At 41.9% G+C, this 18,387-nt stretch overlaps 1 protein-coding gene across 2 annotated transcripts in view; it reads left to right on the top strand.

Moving 5' to 3' along the window:
- ITCH (itchy E3 ubiquitin protein ligase) overlaps window positions 1-18,387 on the top strand; it is a gene marked incomplete at its 5' end in the record, with an annotated part of 62,603 nt that overhangs the window by 27,576 nt on the left and 16,640 nt on the right. For both annotated transcript variants that reach the window (XM_080627926.1, XM_080627927.1), the window contains 10 exons: window positions 306-444; window positions 1,631-1,755; window positions 2,902-3,039; window positions 5,147-5,189; window positions 7,580-7,749; window positions 8,898-9,147; window positions 10,361-10,456; window positions 11,690-11,864; window positions 17,031-17,097; window positions 17,939-18,023. In XM_080627926.1, the coding sequence (XP_080484052.1) occupies window positions 306-444; window positions 1,631-1,755; window positions 2,902-3,039; window positions 5,147-5,189; window positions 7,580-7,749; window positions 8,898-9,147; window positions 10,361-10,456; window positions 11,690-11,864; window positions 17,031-17,097; window positions 17,939-18,023 (1,288 nt within the window). The remainder of the gene's footprint in view (window positions 1-305; window positions 445-1,630; window positions 1,756-2,901; window positions 3,040-5,146; window positions 5,190-7,579; window positions 7,750-8,897; window positions 9,148-10,360; window positions 10,457-11,689; window positions 11,865-17,030; window positions 17,098-17,938; window positions 18,024-18,387) is intronic.

Genomic DNA, 18,387 nt, shown 5'->3' with positions numbered 1-18,387 from the left:
TTGTAGAAGATATTTTCTACTTTCAACACCTAAGCCCTTTTGTGGATCTTACACTGATTATTATTAATTATAGTGTCTGATCTTCCAGAAGTGCTGTTGCATGTTTTAGACATATGTGTGAGCTATAGCATCGTATAAAATGATCTGAAATGCAAGAGCATTTTTGTCCATCTAACATAGTTTGGTTTTTCTTGAGTGTTGTTGTCAGGCATCAGTGACTTGAATACTGAAGCACACAACTGAAAAATGCTGTTTGCAATTGAAATCTTATTGAGTAAATTACTTTTTTCTTTTTTTCTCGACAGTTATTTCAGCAAAACTCAAAGAAAAAAACAAATGGTTTGGACCCAGCCCTTACGTGGAAGTCTCAGTAGATGGACAGTCAAAGAAGACAGAAAAATGCAACAATACAAACAGTCCAAAGTGGAAACAGCATCTTACAGTGTAGGTTTGATGGTTTTGTTTTCCAGTTTACTAGAGCAAAGTTAATGCAAATGACAGTGGACTTCAGGTTTGTTTTTAAGCCAGGCATTCAGTGTTATGTGATTTGGAGATATTTGTGTCAACTCCTGAGCAAATATCTTAGAATCGTACGTCACAAAATCCCAGACTGGTTTGAGTTGGAAAAGACTTAAAGTTCATCCAGTTCCAATCCCCTGCCACAGGCAGGGACACCTTTCACTAGACCAGGTTGCTCCAAGCCCTGTCCAACCAATACTGATATCAATTTGTTTATCTGTTGTAAGGCTTCTCAAAACTCAAGGGAGCACAAAGGGCAGGTGAATACTTGATCTCTGAGAGCAACTTTCCAGGGAAAAAGTTTTGTGAGTCCATTCTGTAGTATGAGCTCTGTAATGATGCTCATTGTTCTGCTGTTGCCAGAACACTTTTAAGAAGGACAAGTTAAAAATCTAGACTTTTTGGTTTCTCTGATCACAGGGAGAGCTCTATTATTCTCCAGGGTATGCCTTATTCACATGCACTTTCTCACCTGCCATCATCTTGCTACAGAAGATTTGGTTAAATTTAGCAGTTTTGAAATGAGCATGTTTTGATTTGGCTTGTTTTGGAGCTAGAGGGAGGAGGATGTGAGTAACTGCTGTGACAGCAAATCTTTCTGTGTGCATGTGTTTCTTCTCCAGTAGGGGCTTTCCCAGTACATTACTGCTGGCATAGATCTGGAGTGGACGATCTGATCACATACGTAATCCTTGATCAAGAGCTTCCAGGTTTAGGGAGTAACACTGCTGGTGGCTTTTTCTAGGAGTAGAGATCAACAAATTCAGACTGTCTGTGTTTGGCAGAGGCTGCAGTATTGTGGTTTTATGACCTTATCAGCCTGGTTTTTTATAAACCTGGTTACACTCAGATGCTAATTGTGAGCTGATAGTTTTTCTGTAGGTATTTCCCTTGAAATAGTAATAGTAAAAAACATAGTTTCTGAACAGCCTTGCAACAGTCTTGTCTTTAAGTGACAACCTGCATACTAGGATGTGATAGAAATGGTGTGATGTTAACCACTGCTGTTTCTTTGGTTTTCAATGATTTTTAAGTAGCAGTAGACTGGTCAGTTCGTCCACTTCCCCTGCCAACAAATGGCCTTACTCAGTGCTTAACTTCTTCTTTTCAGAATTGTCACTCCTGTAAGTAAATTAAACTTTAGAGTCTGGAGCCATCAAACATTAAAATCTGATGTCCTTCTGGGAAGTGCTGCTCTGGATATCCAAGAGACTTTGAAATCAAACAGTATGAAACGTAAGTGCTGCGTGCAACTCTGTAGATGGCCTGTAAGGATTCCTTTTGTGGCTACAGGCTGCATTTGTGAGCTTCCTTTCACTTTTTCAGTGTCCTCTTATTTCATTATAGACAGTCTACTATGGTGCCATTGAAAACCTGGTATTTTTTACTTTACTGGTCTGTGCAAAAGGGAAAGCCTAGTTAAAGAAAAATGTTTCCTTTTATATAGCTTAAAAATCAAACTGAGTTCTTCTTGATGTTAGGAAATGTATAAAGTTACTTTTGTTCTAAATAGTTTTTCATGCATCTCAGAAGCAGTTAGCTTTTTAGAAACTACGTACATCCTAGGAAGGCTGAAAGAAATGTGAAATTCTGCATACCTGGTACTGAATGTCTGTTGCTACAGCATAAAGCTTTGTGCTGTCACACTTAAGTTCTGTCCTTCTAAAGAAGTATTTGCTTCTGAGCTTCCAGATGCGGACACTGTAAGTGCAGCCTGTTGATAGCAGTGTAATAAGGTGTTGTCCTGACAGAGTGTTACTGCCCTGCTGAATCTGGGTGAAAATTACCCAAGGGGACCTACATTGTGCTGTATGACACCAGATATCCTGCTGTAGTCACTGCATTTGTGTTTTAAACTGTTTCATCAGGACTGAAAAGCAGTTATTTACCCTGAAAATACCTTTGGTCTGGGGATGTGATGCAAAATCTTCACCTTCTAAATGTGAATCTTGATGTCATTAGATGAATGTGAAATATTTTAATCAGAAAATAGAATTGATACCTGCTCCATGTAAGGATAAGGTGAATTCCATTTCCTAAGTACAGGTTTTTGAAGACAGGTGTATTAATTGCTTTAGAACTGTGGACAGAAACATGAGACTCAGTCTCTGCTGTGATGATAATCCTTTTGTTAGCCAACAACAAGCTTATGCTTCAGTTTTCTCCTTTTTATAGAAATGGTAAATTTTTCCTGACATCTGGAAATGATTAATTTTATCACAAACCCCAGAAAACATTATGGAGAGACAGAGCAGTAGTGCTGGGGTTTGTTTTGGCCTTTTTTCCCCTTGATCACTGTGTTCTAAGAATGGCTTCTTGAATAAAATGTATTTTTTTGTCATGCAGTAAGATAAACCCCTGTTCTTCTCTGTACCTTTTCAGTTGAGCAGGTAGTGGTGACATTGCATCTTGTTGGTGACAGAGAACCAGCAGAAGTAGTAGGAGATTTGTCTGTCTGTCTAGATGGCATGCAGGTAGATCCAGAGCTCCTAACCAATGGTGATGCCTCAAGTACAAGAAGTAAGTAATTTTCAATTCAAATGTCTTCTACATACATCTGATATACAAAGGGTTTTTTTTTTCTGGAGGCTTTAACACAATGTTTTAATAATAACAGCAGCGGTTTCTCTAACTTCCTGTTTGTAGAGACCAGAACTCTTATGCAGTTTTATTTGAGGTGGATTCATAGTCCATAGTGAAGATTTTCAGCCTTACTGTAATGAAGAGAAGATCAACATCTTTATTTTTTGGGGCTTTCTTAACATATCTAGCAATCACAAATTGTAATGAAACCCTCAGCTTCCCTGAATGTTTAATAACATCAGGGGAATAAACAGAAAATTATATAAAGGAAGTTAGTTTAATCTCATCATCATCATCAGTACTCTGCTCACTGGGAGACTTGGGTTTATATTTGTTTTTCTTAAAATATCTCATTTAAATAAATGTTTTCATAGACTTTGTTCCCTGTGGAGTGCTGCAGAGAGGGATCCACTATTTTGTTTAGTTGGTGCCTTCAGTTTCACATAGTTAGTATGAGTTTTAACTGAAAATCTTGAATACATGTAAAAATGTGGAATTGCATTAAAATAAAAAGTAATGGGATTTAATTCCATTGGTGCAGGACAGGAAATGGAGCATTTCTGAGGGTATTGTACATTGCAGAGTAGAAACAGATAAGAGGTTATTTCTCCAGAAGGCAGTATTGGAGGGGCTGTGTCCTGCAGCAACTGGCTAGGCAGCGATTTGGCAATTTTTAGGCTTCTCTGATTTTTTTAAAGCACTAGAAAACATTGCTTTGAGATTCCACCTGAGTATCATAGGAAAATGGAATTAACACACGAGCTTTGTGACCATTATTTTTTAAAGCATTCTTTGCATCTTGTTAAAAAGATCAATCAGACGATCTGATTTGTAAATAAAAACCAATGCTGGGTTATGTGGGGTTTGTAGATCAGGGCTGAGGTGCGTTGATGTGATGAAAGTAACAGGTACTCCTCTTCTGCAATACCTGGTTTTCATCTGTGCTTTCTTCCATTTCCTGAAATTCACCGACTGAGGAAAAGGTGCTAGCAAGTCAAAAAAGGCACACAAGCAGTTGAATTGAGTACTGTCACTGTGTTGGCCTTGACAGTGAAGACAGACATTGATATACCAAGCCAGAAGTTCGACAGAGGGGTTTTGCATAATCAGGGCACTGAAACACATGGGGAAAGAGTTAAATCTTAAAGTAGTCTTAACATGTTCTTATTGTACAGGCTAAAGGCACCTGCAGGCAAATACATTGTTTAAAATCACTTCCGTGCGGAGCCTGCTAACAGCACATTATCATTGGTCTTTACGTGTCTTTGCCTTAGATCTGTGCATAGCTCCTATCAGAATTGATAACTGACTTCTTTGTTAACAACATTTGTTTAACTCTGTGGAAATAAAGTATTTGTGCTTTCTACATGAATGAGCAGTTCTGTGCTACATATTCAAGCATGTAAATGCTGGCACAAAAGGCAAATATTTCCAAGCAGGCTGAATAAGCACTTGCAAAACGTTTGCAAATCTAGGCTGAGCTGCTATAATTCTGTTTTAAGTGCAGCCAGATTTTGTACCTGCTTGAATGATTTTATGCTAAATACTTTGCAGAGAAGGGGAAGGGTACAGGCTAGAGAGCCCCAGGAGACAAAGTCCCTGTGGTTGCTTGCTAGCAGCAAGTGCAGAGAAGATTGTAGAGAAGTTCTTGCCCTTCTTGCTCTGCCTGTCATCGTTGAAAGAGAATATGGAAAGTCAGTTCCACTTGAAGAATGATGAACACTGCTTGATACTGCTACAAAGGCAGGAGTCAGTTACTGAAATCTGCAAGTGTTTGGCAATTTTCATAAGGTCAAATGATAACCTGTTATTCCTTCGAGAAGGTGAAAATATTACAGTGGCAGTGGTTAAAAAAATATATACAGGGACATATAAAGACATGCAAAGTGTGTACAGTTTTTAAATAAGACAGTAAATAAACAGCACATAGTGTATCATCTCCATATTTGAAAGAAATGTGAACATTATAAACTTGCTTCTTTTCATGGAAATGATTCAGAATATTGCTTATACTTCTGTTGTCTTTTTCTTTCTGGTATTTAAGGTCCTACACAGAGTGATAGCTCCAAAGCAAGGAATGATACACGGTAAGGTGCTTTTCCTCTTGTTTTTTATCCTGCCTTTTAGTGTTTGCAGTTTTGAAAGAGGAATTGTATGTTCTGTAAAGAAGACAATCAGAAAACATCAGTGTATGCCCTATAACAGTGTATATTAAAATCTGAGCATGTCCTAAACAAAAATACTGTACCATTGTGCATTCACATGTTAAATTGTTTTTCCTATGAGCCTCATCTCCTAGCTCTAGTTTGCCTCCATACCTGACTGATCTTTGGGGTTTTTTTTCCCTTCATGTTCCTCATCCTTCTCCCAGTGATTATCCAAAGTATATAAATAATAAAAATAAAATCCCACTGGTGAGTAAAAGGCACTGGTTATTTTTGCACTCTTTTGTTTTGTAGCATGGAGCTATCAGAATTATATTTCGCTTTGTTAAGAAGATCCCAAAAGCTCTCTAGCAGTTGCAGTGTTTTAAGGTCGATATCGGATTATGTTACCCTGCTGTTTGGTAGGATAAAAGTGTGACCATACTTGATGCTGGATTAACCTGCAGTGAGCACCATGCCACTTCAATTAGTTCCCAGCACTACAAGCGTTTTAAGGATCTGTACAATGCACAACACTCTTGGGTGACATCTGGAGTGCTAAGTTAAATTCATTGTGTTTTTAATAGGTCATAACTCTTAGTTATGTTGGCTGAAGTGTTCCCTTGAAAGCTTATTTTTGTTCTGCTTCCTTTTCATGCTCACTAGAATGTTTCTGTGCTTGAGTGTTCAGAATGCCATAGTACATATTAGCATAACAGTAATAATAGCTGATTTGGGTTTAGTACCAACCAGTGGGGGTTTTGGTGTCACTAAAGGTCCATTTTGAGGATCATGTAAATGTACTGTAGAGATAGGAGATGGGGTAATGGGTTTAAACTAAAACAGGGGAAGTTCAGGTTAGATGTAATGAAGTTCTTTACTGTGAGGGTGGTGAGGCACTGGAACAGGCTGTCCACAGAGGTGATAAATGCTCCATCCCTGGCAGTGTTCAAGGCCAGGTTAGAGCCCTGGGGAACATGTTTTAGTGTAAGGTGTCCTTGGCCATGGCAGAGGTTTGGAAGTAGATGGCCTTAAGGTCCTTTCCAACCCAAACCATTCTATGATCTGGAATATGCCTAGAGGTGGCTATTGTTAAATGTAGAATAATGTTTTGATATGCATTGATATGCCTTAAGCCAACTGGTCAAATACACTAGAGATAAAAGGTTACACTTTTGACTTCAGTGTTCAAACAGCAGCAACATGGTTTCTGGCACTGAGGTTACAGCTCTTCCAAACTTCAGATCACTCATGATTTGTATATGCTTTCATAGTCATTTCCTCTGGGGTTGGTATGAATTATGTGAACCACACCTGGTGTACAGAAAAAGGGTTTGACCAACCCCAGTTCCTTTGCGGTTGGTGTGATATGGTATGAATTATGTGAACCACACCTGATACAGACAAAAATGATAATGAGGTCAAATGTACTTACTGTACGTGATTCTGCTTGATCTTCTATGACTTGGGATTTACTTAGGCTTACCTGCTGGGGTTGATTTTGTGTACAGTTAAAGGAAGGTCATTTTGGAGGTACTGAGCTGAAACCTTAACCCGTGGTTTCATTCCTGATTGTCTCTGTACTTGACCTGCCAATCCACTTGGATTTTAGTTGATAATTTTTTATTTTGCTCAATGTACTCTGAAAATAAAATGGTTTTAAATTAAAGGTGTAGATACCTGTAACTCTGCTTAAGGAGCTACATCAGAATAATACACTGCTAAGGAAAACTGAATGGTGCAGAATGGGTAAATATTTCTTTTTCATAATTCTTAAGTTTCTTAATTCTTGTAAAATTGAGAAGCTTATATGCATAACTGTTGGTCAAAACTTTAATGCTTAATACTAAATTCTCCAGCCCTTTCCAGAATTCAGCTTAGGGGAAAAATTGTGTATGTGTAATAGTTTTCTAATGGAGCATTCTGTGTTCTCTGAGCATCTGCTAGCCCTGTGGAGCAACACATGCAGGCTGTTCTCAGGTCATGCTCAGCTTCCTATCTCATTAGAGACAGGTGGAATTCATGGGTGGAAATAGCTGAGCAGCAACATCCAGAGCCTGGGCCTAAAGGCAGGTGTATTGAGTTGGGAAATGAAAGAAGAGATTTCAGTGACAGATGTTACATACATCTATTTCACAACCTCTTTATCAGCTGAGGTTTCATATACAGATAAACTTAGCATGCTTATACAAATGTATAGGTTTCTATTATTATTATTGTGAACGTAAGGGTCTAATCTAGTCATAACTGTTACATTCTAGTGTCTTTCATAAGGTTTAATGTCATCCATACACCATTAGAACAGTTCTTGTTTCTGTCTTTTCCTGCAAAAGGACTAACTCAAATGGCCTTGAAAGCTGTGAAGATGCTTCTCCCAGTGAAAACAAGACTGTTAATGGCAGTGATTCTCCATTACTCACAAATGGAAGCTGCAAACCTTCAAGACCTCCGAGGCCTGCCAGACCACCTCCACCCACGCCCCGCAGACCCACTTCACTAGCCGGTATGTGTGCTAGGGGCAGGCAGTCATTTCAAAGCTTCACACTCTTTGGATGAACATAGCAATTTGATGCTGACTTTTAACTACATTTTTCATGGTAAATTCCTTGGCAGATAACTTCAGAGGGACTATATTTAACTTGCATTCAGTACGTATTGTTTATCCTATTAGAAATGTCTTGCTTCCGGGTCTGCTAAGTAATGATTGCAGTGATGCTGCCACATGTAATGGAGCTGAGACCAAAAGAACACAAGTGAATGCTATTACTGCTCTAAAATAGCTGCTGAGTTTGAGATGAAATCTACGGAAGGGCTCACAAAATTGTCTCAAGTTGATAATACTGGGTTTTGAAATATGAGTTATTAGTTTCTAGAAATTCAGCTAAATTCTGTGAAATAGCAGCACTTAAAACATTCATTACTCTCTTGCACTCAAATAGATAGGTTGCGGGGTTTTTTTATTTTTTATTACCTGATAATTAAAACTTTAGTCCTGAAAAAGTTAGTTGATGTTTTTAGGGTAACTCCTTCACCCTCATACACTGCAGTCTTCCAGCAGTCTCCTTATTACAGTTGATAAATGCTGAGTCTGGATGGAAAACTGTGATACAGTAATGACGTTAAAAGATGAACCCAGTGTAGGTCAGTAATAAGGCCTGACTTGTATACAACCTTTAATCCCACCCACCAAAAGGCATTCAGAAAAAAAAAAGAAAATGTTTAAAGAATATTTTGCCCTCCCATTCTGGTAATTTCTTTCCATTTTATGCTTATGATCATTTAAATTATTGTTCAAAATAATAAATGGAAAATAATGAGCTCATCAATGCAAGAAAGTAGTTTTTTGTTTATAGTAATTTAGTGTTTACAGGATGCAGACAGCTTACTTTGGTAAATACTATCTATTCTATCAGAAATATCAAAATCCTGCCCTTGATAGCAGTTCTTGGATTAAAGCGTCTTTATGAAGTGAGACAAAATTGCTTTTGAATTAGTGTTTGTGTAAAGTGTGCAATGTGCCTGTATGTGTGGGCTTTGAAATACCAGTTCTTGCATGTTTACTTTTCTGATTTACAACCTCTGAAATAGATTGGTGATAAATCCCAGCTAAAGGTGCATTATCTTCTGTCTTTGATATCTTTGACATCATAGCAAGTGCAAATGGTCCTTCAACCACATCCACAGAGAACGATGGGGCCAGTGCAGGATCACTGGCAGGTCCAGCTGCAAATACGTCTTCCGAGCAGAGCCCTGAGGGGGCAACAGCAGGGGCAACAGCAGCAACAGCAACAGCTCCTGCAACTGCTGCACTCGCCACACCTCCAGTATCAAGACAAATCCAGCCAGTAAATCCTCCACCTCAGGCGCTTACTACAGTCAGTCAAGGTCCTCTTCCACCTGGGTATGACTATTATTATTATTATTATGCTGGTGGTTTTGGCTTACTTTATTTTACTTACAGCAGATAAGTCAATAGTACAAAGTATTTATAACATCTGCCTTTTGCTGCATAACAGAAATCCTTCCCTCAGTACTAATTTGGAGGTTTTCATAATTGTTTTGTCTGGTAGGCCTTCTGGTGTGGTTTAGTCAAGAAAAGAATTAATCTTTTGGATATCTTTGATACTTGTCATATGGTCCCACGCCAGTGAAATACAGAAGTTTCAGTGTGACAGCTTGCTGTCTTTAAGTTAGAATGAAGTCAGATATGTAGAGGAAAAGCCTTGCATATTCTGCAGTATATCCTGAAGTTTTGGACTTCATACTGCAGCTCTTGGGAGTAGTACAGGCACACCGTTTGTGTTTCAGGCTCTTGTGAAATTTGCTAGATGGATGGTTTGTTGCTGCAAAGCTGTCACTTAGATTCTAAACTTTAAACAAAGTTTCTGAACTCTTTGAGAGATGGAAAGCAAAAGCTTCCCAATGTGAATGGTGTAATTGGTGAAATAGCTGCCTTAATTTGCAGGCAGTTGAATCAGAAAGTAGGAAAGGGCTGCATTGCCTCTCTGCCTTACAGGGAAACTCTGAAATATAAAAGCAGTCTTGAAAACACTGATTGTTGCTTGACCATTTGATTTCAACAGAAATGGCCAATTAGCATGCTTTTATTCCTGTGATGTTACCTCTGATGCAAATACAGGTCTAAGGCAGTATCGTAAATGCTGCATATGCAGAAAATGTGACCAGTGCCCTTATGATGAACTCTGCAGAGTTGCATATTTTGAGGATTTAAATTGAATTAATGTTACTGTGAAAGGGGATTATGCTCTACAGATGAGGATATTCAACAGGTTATTGATATATTTGATATTGAATACAAATCTTTGCTTGGTTGCTTGCTAAAACTATATGTAGGCATGAACTTCAGCTTCAGTTTCTCACAAACTGAAGGTGGTCACATGAAATGCTTTTGTACTCTAGTTGACACAGAATTACTGTTGCTATGACCATTGTACCACAACGTACAGCGTTTTGGTGCATCTTGTGAAGCATGTGTGAGTTTCAAGCATTATATTTAGAAATAAGCATTTTATGAAAACAAGCATTTCTCATCTTTATACTGAAGATAAATTATTGGATCTGGAGGAAGATAAAAATGCTGTTTTGTTTTTCAGTTGGGAGCAAAGAGTAGATCAGCACGGTCGAGTATACTATGTAGATCATGTTGAAAAAAGAACAACGTGGGATCGCCCAGAGCCTCTTCCTCCAAGGTGAGCCAGGAGAAGTCACAGGATGTGTCAGGATTTTGCAGAAATTGACAGTTTACTAAAGCTAGAAAGCATGTTTGTAAAGAGAGATGTGAACTTAGTGCAAACAGTTGCTCCAGGTTGTCTCCAAGGAGTGGTGCAAAAATGCATAATACACAGTGTGGAGAAGACTTGAAACTCAAAAGTAGCAGAATCTTGAGTTTTCTGTCAAAGGTTAAGTAAGTGCATCTTTACTGAGAAATGGAATTAAGTTAAAGACAGTAGACAACCCCAGCTGTAAAAGAGAACCAAACCACAGAAAGTATTTTGGGATTGAGGTAACTATCAGTTTGAGCAAGAATGCCCTTGGGTGCCTCTTTATCCTGAGGCTACTGTTTGCAGTCCTTTGAGCCTCTCCCAGGATTCCCAGCTGCTAATTTACTGTACTCTTATAAAGCTTTGGTGATGATTTAGGTATTATATTTGGTTATTTGGCTTTTTGAGCTGTTGGCATCAAAGCAGCCAAGGATGTTAGTCTCTACATAGAAGCAGTTTTACTCTGATGCCTTTCATTCATACTCACGTGGTTCACACACTACACAGAATTATGAAGTAAAAATGTGAAATAGTGAAGAGAACTTGATACTAAAGAACTAAAACTGTCGGAGAGTCTCATAACGGGAGCCCACCTTTTGTGCTCAATGTATTTTGAACTCTGAGAGGTCTGGCTAGTGATTCAGGTGTTAGCGTTTTCATTCAAGTTTTATCAGTAGTACTGATTTCATCTGAACTGAAAACAATAATAGAAAAGAAATTAAAGAACCAAACCAAAACCCAATGCCCACACCTTCCTTTTCCACCAAGTCAGAGTGTACAGCCCAAACTGTCAGAGGGCTTGCTGTCTTTTAGGAGAAGCCAGCAGACCATAGTCATATGGGTTGGGCAGGATAAATGCAGTAATGACAATATAGTATTGTCAGTGGTTTGTGTAGCTCTTAAACTGCTTCGAAAAATCCTGAAAGTCCAGTAAACAGAATGAGTCTGTCTTAGGATAGTATGCAACAAGGTAAAAGTGGTTCCCTTCAAACAATTTTAGCTCTTTCATAGTTTTAGTGGAGGGTAAAAGGGAAAAAAGATGCCTATTGATGAGCCTGTGCTTTATATCCACTTCCAACATACTGCCTGTTGCCTAAAAGTGCTTCTGAGCCCTTAAAATTGTCTGACATTGAGAACTGCTGCTTGTAATTCTTTTAAAAGCTGGGAGCGACGAGTTGACAACATGGGGAGAATTTATTACGTTGACCACTTCACAAGAACAACAACGTGGCAGAGACCAACACTAGAGTCTGTCCGGAATTACGAGCAGTGGCAGCTTCAGCGCAGTCAGCTTCAAGGAGCTATGCAGCAGTTTAACCAGAGGTTTATATATGGGGTAAGGAATATAATGGTGACTGGAGTGATTAAGAGGGGCATCTTTTCAAATTTTCAACCCATCAGTCTCTCTTTTGCATGTTGGAAGTGTATCACACACACAGTATCACACAGTATGTTAGAGATTGGAAGGGACCTCAATAGATCATCTAGTCCAATCCCCCTGCCAGAGCAGGAACACCTAGATAAGGTTACATAGGAATGTGTCCAGGCGGGTTTTGAATGTCTCCAGAGACGGAGACTCCACAACCTCCCTGGGCAGCCTGTTCCAGTGTTCCGTCACCCTCACTGAGAAGAAGTTTCTTCTCAAGTTTAAGTGGAACCTCTTGTGTTCCAGTTTATACCCATTACCCCTTGTCCTATCATTGTTTGCCACTGAGAAGAGCCTGGCTCCATCCTCATGACACTCCCCCTTTATATATTTATATACACTAATAAGGTCCCCCCGCAGCCTCCTCTTCTCCAAACTATAGAGACCCAGCTCCCTCAGCCTTTCCTCATAAGGGAGATGCTCCACTCCCTTAATCATCTTTGTCGCCCTGCGCTGGACTCTCTCCAGCAGGTCCCTGTCCTTCCTGAACTGAGGGGCCCAGAACTGGACACAATATTCCAGATGCGGTCTCACCAGGGCAGAGTAGAGGGGAAGGAGGACCTCTCTCGACCTACTGACCACCCCCCTTCTAATACACCCCAGGATGCCATTGGCCTTCTTGGCCACAAGGGCACAGTGTTGGCTCATGGTCATCCTGCCATCCACTAGGACCCCCAGGTCCCTCTCCCCTACACTACTCTCTAACAGGTCATTCCCCAACCTATACTGGAACCTGGGGTTGTTCCTGCCCAGATGCAGGACTCTACACTTTCCCTTGTTATATTTCATCAAGTTATTCCCTGCCCAACTCTCCAGCCTGTCCAGGTCCCGCTGGATGGCAGCACAGCCTTCTGGCGTGTCAGCCACTCCTCCCAGCTTAGTGTCATCAGCAAACTTGCTGACAGTACACTCAATTCCCTCATCTAAATCATTGATGAATATATTAAATAATACTGGTCCCAATACTGACCCTTGAGGCACTCCACTAGATACAGGCCTCCAACTAGACTCCGCCCCATAGACTACAACTCTCTGGCTTCTGTCCTTCAGCCAGTTTGCAGTCCACCTCACTACCTGATCATCCAGGCCACACTTCCTCAATTTAGCTATGAGGATGCTGTGGGAGACTGTGTCAAATGCTTTGCTGAAGTCAAGGTAGACCACATCCACCGCTCTGCCATCATCCATCCACAATGTTATTTCCTCATAAAAGGCTATGAGGTTGGTCAAGCATGACTTCCCCTTGGTAAAGCCATGTTGACTGCCCCTCATAACCCTCTTATCCTTGACGTGCCTTAAGATGGCATCAAGGATAAGGTGTTCCATCACTTTCCCAGGGATGGAGGTGAGGCTGACCAGTCTATAGTTACCCGGGTCCTCCTTCTTGCCCTTTTTGAAGACTGGAGTGACATTTGCTTTCCTCCAGTCCTCAGGCACCTCTCCCGTTTCCCAAGACTTGGTAAAGATGATGGAGAGTGGTCTAGCAATGACTTCCGCCAGTTCCCTCAGCACCCGCGGGTGCATCCCATCTGGACCCATGGATTTATGGATGTCCAGATTGCTCAACTGGTCCCTAACCCATTCCTCGTCGACTAAGGCAAACTGCTCCAGTGACCTGACTTCATCTGAGGTCTCAGGAGTACAGGGCTCTTCAGGACTGCCTCCGGCAGAGTAGACTGACACAAAGAAGGCATTCAATAACTCTGCCATCTCTGTATCTTCTGTCACCAGGGCACCCATCCCATTCACCAGTGGGCCAACCTTGCCTCTGGTGTTAGTTTTATCAGCTACGTATTTGAAAAAGCTCTTTCTGCTGTCCTTGACCCCTCTGGCCAGATTTAATTCTAAGGAGGCCTTAGCCATCCTAGCTGCCTTCCTACATCCTCTAGCAGCAGCCTTATATTCCTCCCGAGCGGCCAGCCCCTCCTTCCATGACCTGTAAACTCTCCTCTTCCACTTGAGCATACCCAGCAGTTCCTTATTTAGCCACGCAGGTCTCCTGGCCCTCTTCCTTGACTTCCTACGTGTCGGGATGCTCTGCTCTTGAGCTTGGAATAAGCAATTCTTGAATGTCAACCAACTATCTTGGGCCCCTTTACCTTCAAGCAGCCTTGCCCATGGGATTTCCCCTAGCAATTGCTTGAAAAGGCCGAAGTTTGCCCTGCTAAAGTCCAGGGTTGCAATTCTACTTGCTATTGTACTGGCCCTACCACACAAGATCCTGAATTCCACCATCTCGTGGTCGCTGCAACCAAGGCAGCCCTCAACCTTTACTGCTTCGACCAGACCCTCCTTGTTAGTGAGGATGAGATCCAGCAGCGCTCCTCTCCTGGTTGGCTCATCCACCATTTGGATGAGGAAGTTATCATCCATACACTGGAGGAACCTCCTGGACTGTGGCTGGGTTGCTGTGTAGTCCTTCCAGCAAACATCAGGGAAATTAAAATCCCCCACGACGACCACGGCCTGTGACTGTGAGGCCGCTCTCAGCTGCCTGTAGAAGGCCTCGTCAACTTCCTCACCCTGATCTGGTGGCCTGTAACAGACACCCACAACAGTATCACCCCTGCCAGCCTGCCCCTTAATTCTCACCCGCAGACTCTCAACTCGCTCGTCCCCTGTCCCTGGACAGAACTCAGTACATTGCAGCTGCTCTCGCACATAAAGAGCAACCCCCCCACCCCGCCTGGCTGGCCTGTCTTTCCTGAAAAGGACATAGCCCTCCATGAGTATATTCCAGTCATGCGAGCTGTCCCACCACGTCTCTGTAATTGCCACCAGATCATAATCTCCTGACTTAACACAGGTCTCCAACTCCTCCTGCTTATTTCCCATGCTGCACGCATTGGTGTACAGGCATTTCAAGGAGGGAGCTGAGCTCACCAATTTCACCCTAGGATTATAGGAGGCCTCCCAGTCTTCATCAATTCTAGAGTGCTGCCCCACTGGGGCAAGCCCAGTTACAACCCCATCCCCCTTCGAATCTAGTTTAAAGCTATCCAAATGAGCCCTGTTAATTCATGCCCCAGCATCCTTTTGCCTCTGTGAGTTAAACCTTTCCCACATGCCATCATCCAGACTGGAGCCTTATAAAACCAGCTGCTATCAAAGAACCCAAAGCCCTGCCTAAAGCACCAGTCTCGAAGCCAATTGTTTACGGACTGAATTTTCCCATTCAGTCCCACATCATCACCGGAAGATGGAAGAACTGAGGAGAAGATCACTTGAGCCCCAGACTCTTTCACCATCCGCCCCAAGGCCCTGTAGTCTTTCTTCATCCCCCTCAGACTGCGGGAAGCAGCTTCCCCCCCACCTGTCTGGAAGACCAGCAGCGGGTAGTAGTCTGTCGGGTGCACCAGGCTGGGGAGCGCCCTGGTGATATCCCTGATCCGGGCTCCAGGCAAACTACACACTTCCCTATGATGAGGGTCAACTCTGCATATCGGGCCCTCTGTTCCTCTCAGAAGGGAATCGCCTACGACAATGACCTTTCTTTCTTTCTTGTCAGAGGCAGTCTTGAGGCGTGAAGTTGACCGCCTTTTCCTATGTGACCTTGTAGTCTGGCCTTGCACCACATCCTCACTTACCTCTCCATCAAGATCCAGGGCCTTAAACCTATTATGGAGGGGCACCTGGGGAAGCAGGGCAGGAAGGGAGGAAGATTGCCCACGGTTCCGAACTGGAACTTGCTTCCAGCCCTCATCGTCTTTTTGGTCCCTTACCTCTGCGCGACAGCTACAGGGCAGGGGCTGTCTTGGATCATCCCCCTCTATCTGAGAGGACAGGGCGTCCCCATCCCCTTTCGGGGGGTATCTCCCTGGAACCGTTCCTGCTGGCACGCCAGGGAGTTACTCCACCAGTCGATCTCCCTTTCACACTCCCTGATGGTCCTCAGCGTCTCGACCTCCTCTTTAAGTTCTGCCACCAATCTAAGCAGATCTTCTACCTGCTCACACCTCACACAGGTGGAATGCTGGCCTCCCTCCCTCGGCAGCAGCAGGCTCTGGCACTCCCTGCAGCCAGAGACCTGAACAGCCACGGTCTGGGATGGGATCTCTCTCTGAGTTGCTACAGTCTCCTTACTGCAAGCTCTCCTTCTGGAGGTGACCATATTGGTCAGCAGTCTGGGACACCAGCAACAGAGTCCGCAACACGACCTGCTTGTTCCTCCCTGCGCCTGGTGGGCAGCGACCGGTATTTGGGGTTTGGCAATGCTTGTGGGTGACTCTTCCCCATAAAGTCACTGCACTTTATTATGGTTTATTCTTTATGATAATATAGTATCTTTGTGTGTGTAGCATAGCAGGAGGTACTAATTGATAACCTTTGTTCATGTCCTCACAATGACTGCAAGCAGCGCATGCAGTGTAATGGTTTTTATTTGTCAGCTGAATATAGGTGGTGGTCTTTGATAAAGTTTATGTACAATATTGATAAAAGCCATTGGTTCAAAACAAACTACAGCTTAGTTTATTATAAAGCTGGTTTATTTGTATTATGTCTTGAATTGGCTTTGCTAAAGACCTGGAAGGTAAGCAAGCTCACAGGACATGTACTTCTGGTTTGGGTATAATCACAATAATAATAATAAACACAATGAATGTTATGAAAGCAGGGAAACTGAAAATAATCTTTCCAGAGCCTTAAATCCGTTGTTTACCTCTGATGAATAGCAGACTTAAGGTAACTCCAGCTCATACTACTGTTTATCAAGAATGGTGTATGTGTAGAGAATAAGAATGGACCTCATAAATGGTGGTAGGGAGGAGTGTGCTGAGTGCAGGACTGAAGAGGGTTGTTTTCTGATTGTTTTGGGTGCTACTGTACTAATTTCCCTCTGCGTATGCAGGGGCACTAAACAAAGAATAATTATTTTCTTGGCACTAGAGTTAATTAAGCATGCCCAGGGCTGCAAAATAGGCCCTCTCTGTGGAGAAAAATAAACTGTTGGCATCTTACCTTATTTGTAACATTAGCAAAAATGCATTTGCTTCAATAATTCATGATGCCTGTGGTAGAACATCTGGAAAGCAAATGACTAGTCATTAATGCACCATTTGTTTGTGTGACTCGCAGAACCAGGACTTTTCATCGACACAGAACAAAGAGTTTGATCCTCTTGGCCCTCTGCCACATGGATGGGGTAAGACTGACTTGCAAGTGTTTTGTAATGCAATGCAGTTAAACAATAAAGCATATTTCTGCCAAATTAGTTTGTCAGCTGTTCTAGGCTCTTAAAATTAAATCTAATCAAATGTGCTGTTAGAGCAGAGTCCTGACAAGGATGTGCAGTTTCAAAGTGGATTAGAAACCATAAAGTATTCTGGTTTACTCCCTTTCTCAAGGGAAATAATAGCTGCTTTCACACTGTCATCCTTTTTCTACCACTGTCATTAGGCAGGAGTCCTGCTCCCCCCCTCCCTTTCCTGCCAAATCAGACTCCACATCCCCTCTAAATCAGACTGCCAAATTCTCACTCCAGTCCAATTTGTGGAGCTTTTCTTATTGGTCTGAAAATGTAACTAATTTCTGGTGTGACTATAAAGAAGATACAGGAATGCAAATTTCATGATGCATAGGCAAAGTTCTCAGAGTTACGTAATTTAAAGTAAGTAATTACTCGGCAGAGTTAGACCTGGGGGTTTGGCTCTGGTTTTCAAACAGAACTATTCCTATACTTGTGCTTTGTGGCACATATATAATATTTCAAAGAAAGTTCTTTAGGCTGCCGTTAGCTAGAAAACAACAAAACTGAGTTTCTCATCGTGTTGAGTTCTGCTATCAGTGTAACTTGTAGACAAGTATCTACTTCCAGACTTCTCCAGTAAAATGAAGCATTTTGCCTGTGGTAGCCAGATTTTGGCCTGAAGATAGAGGCTTTGGCTGGATCTGTTGATTGATTTTATTTATTTTATTTGATGTAGTCTCAGCAATACATTAAGCAGATGCTGATTTTTATCCTCCCACCTTTTGCATCTTTTCAGAAAAGAGAACTGACAGCAATGGCAGGGTGTATTTTGTCAATCACAACACACGGATCACTCAGTGGGAAGATCCCAGGAGTCAGGGGTAAGAAATGAGTTGCAGCTTTGTGTAAGTCTAGACTGAAAATGTAGCAAAGTAGTGTGAGACTTAGAGCTAGCAAATGCTGGCCACAACTGAAGTATTGACTGTCCTACACACTGCAGGCAGCCTGTTGAAATATTAAAAGGTACTAGCCAAAATGGAACTGTCAAAATATTACTTAGTAATGGCATAATTGCCAGGAAAGTCTTGGGCAATAGCAGTAAGTTCATTCCCCAGAACAGGTCCTACTTACTCTGAAACGTGTCTAAACATTTGTATCACTGGGGGTAGGATTTCTTTTATACAGTGATGGATGGGATAGCACAGAAGATCCTGAATAAGGATTTGATTATTTCCTAGATAGTAA

Source organism: Psittacula echo, assembly GCF_963264785.1.
Source record: "Psittacula echo genome assembly, chromosome: 12".
In the NCBI taxonomy this organism is placed as follows: domain Eukaryota; kingdom Metazoa; phylum Chordata; class Aves; order Psittaciformes; family Psittacidae; genus Psittacula; species Psittacula echo.
This window is presented reverse-complemented; position numbering and strand designations above follow the sequence as displayed.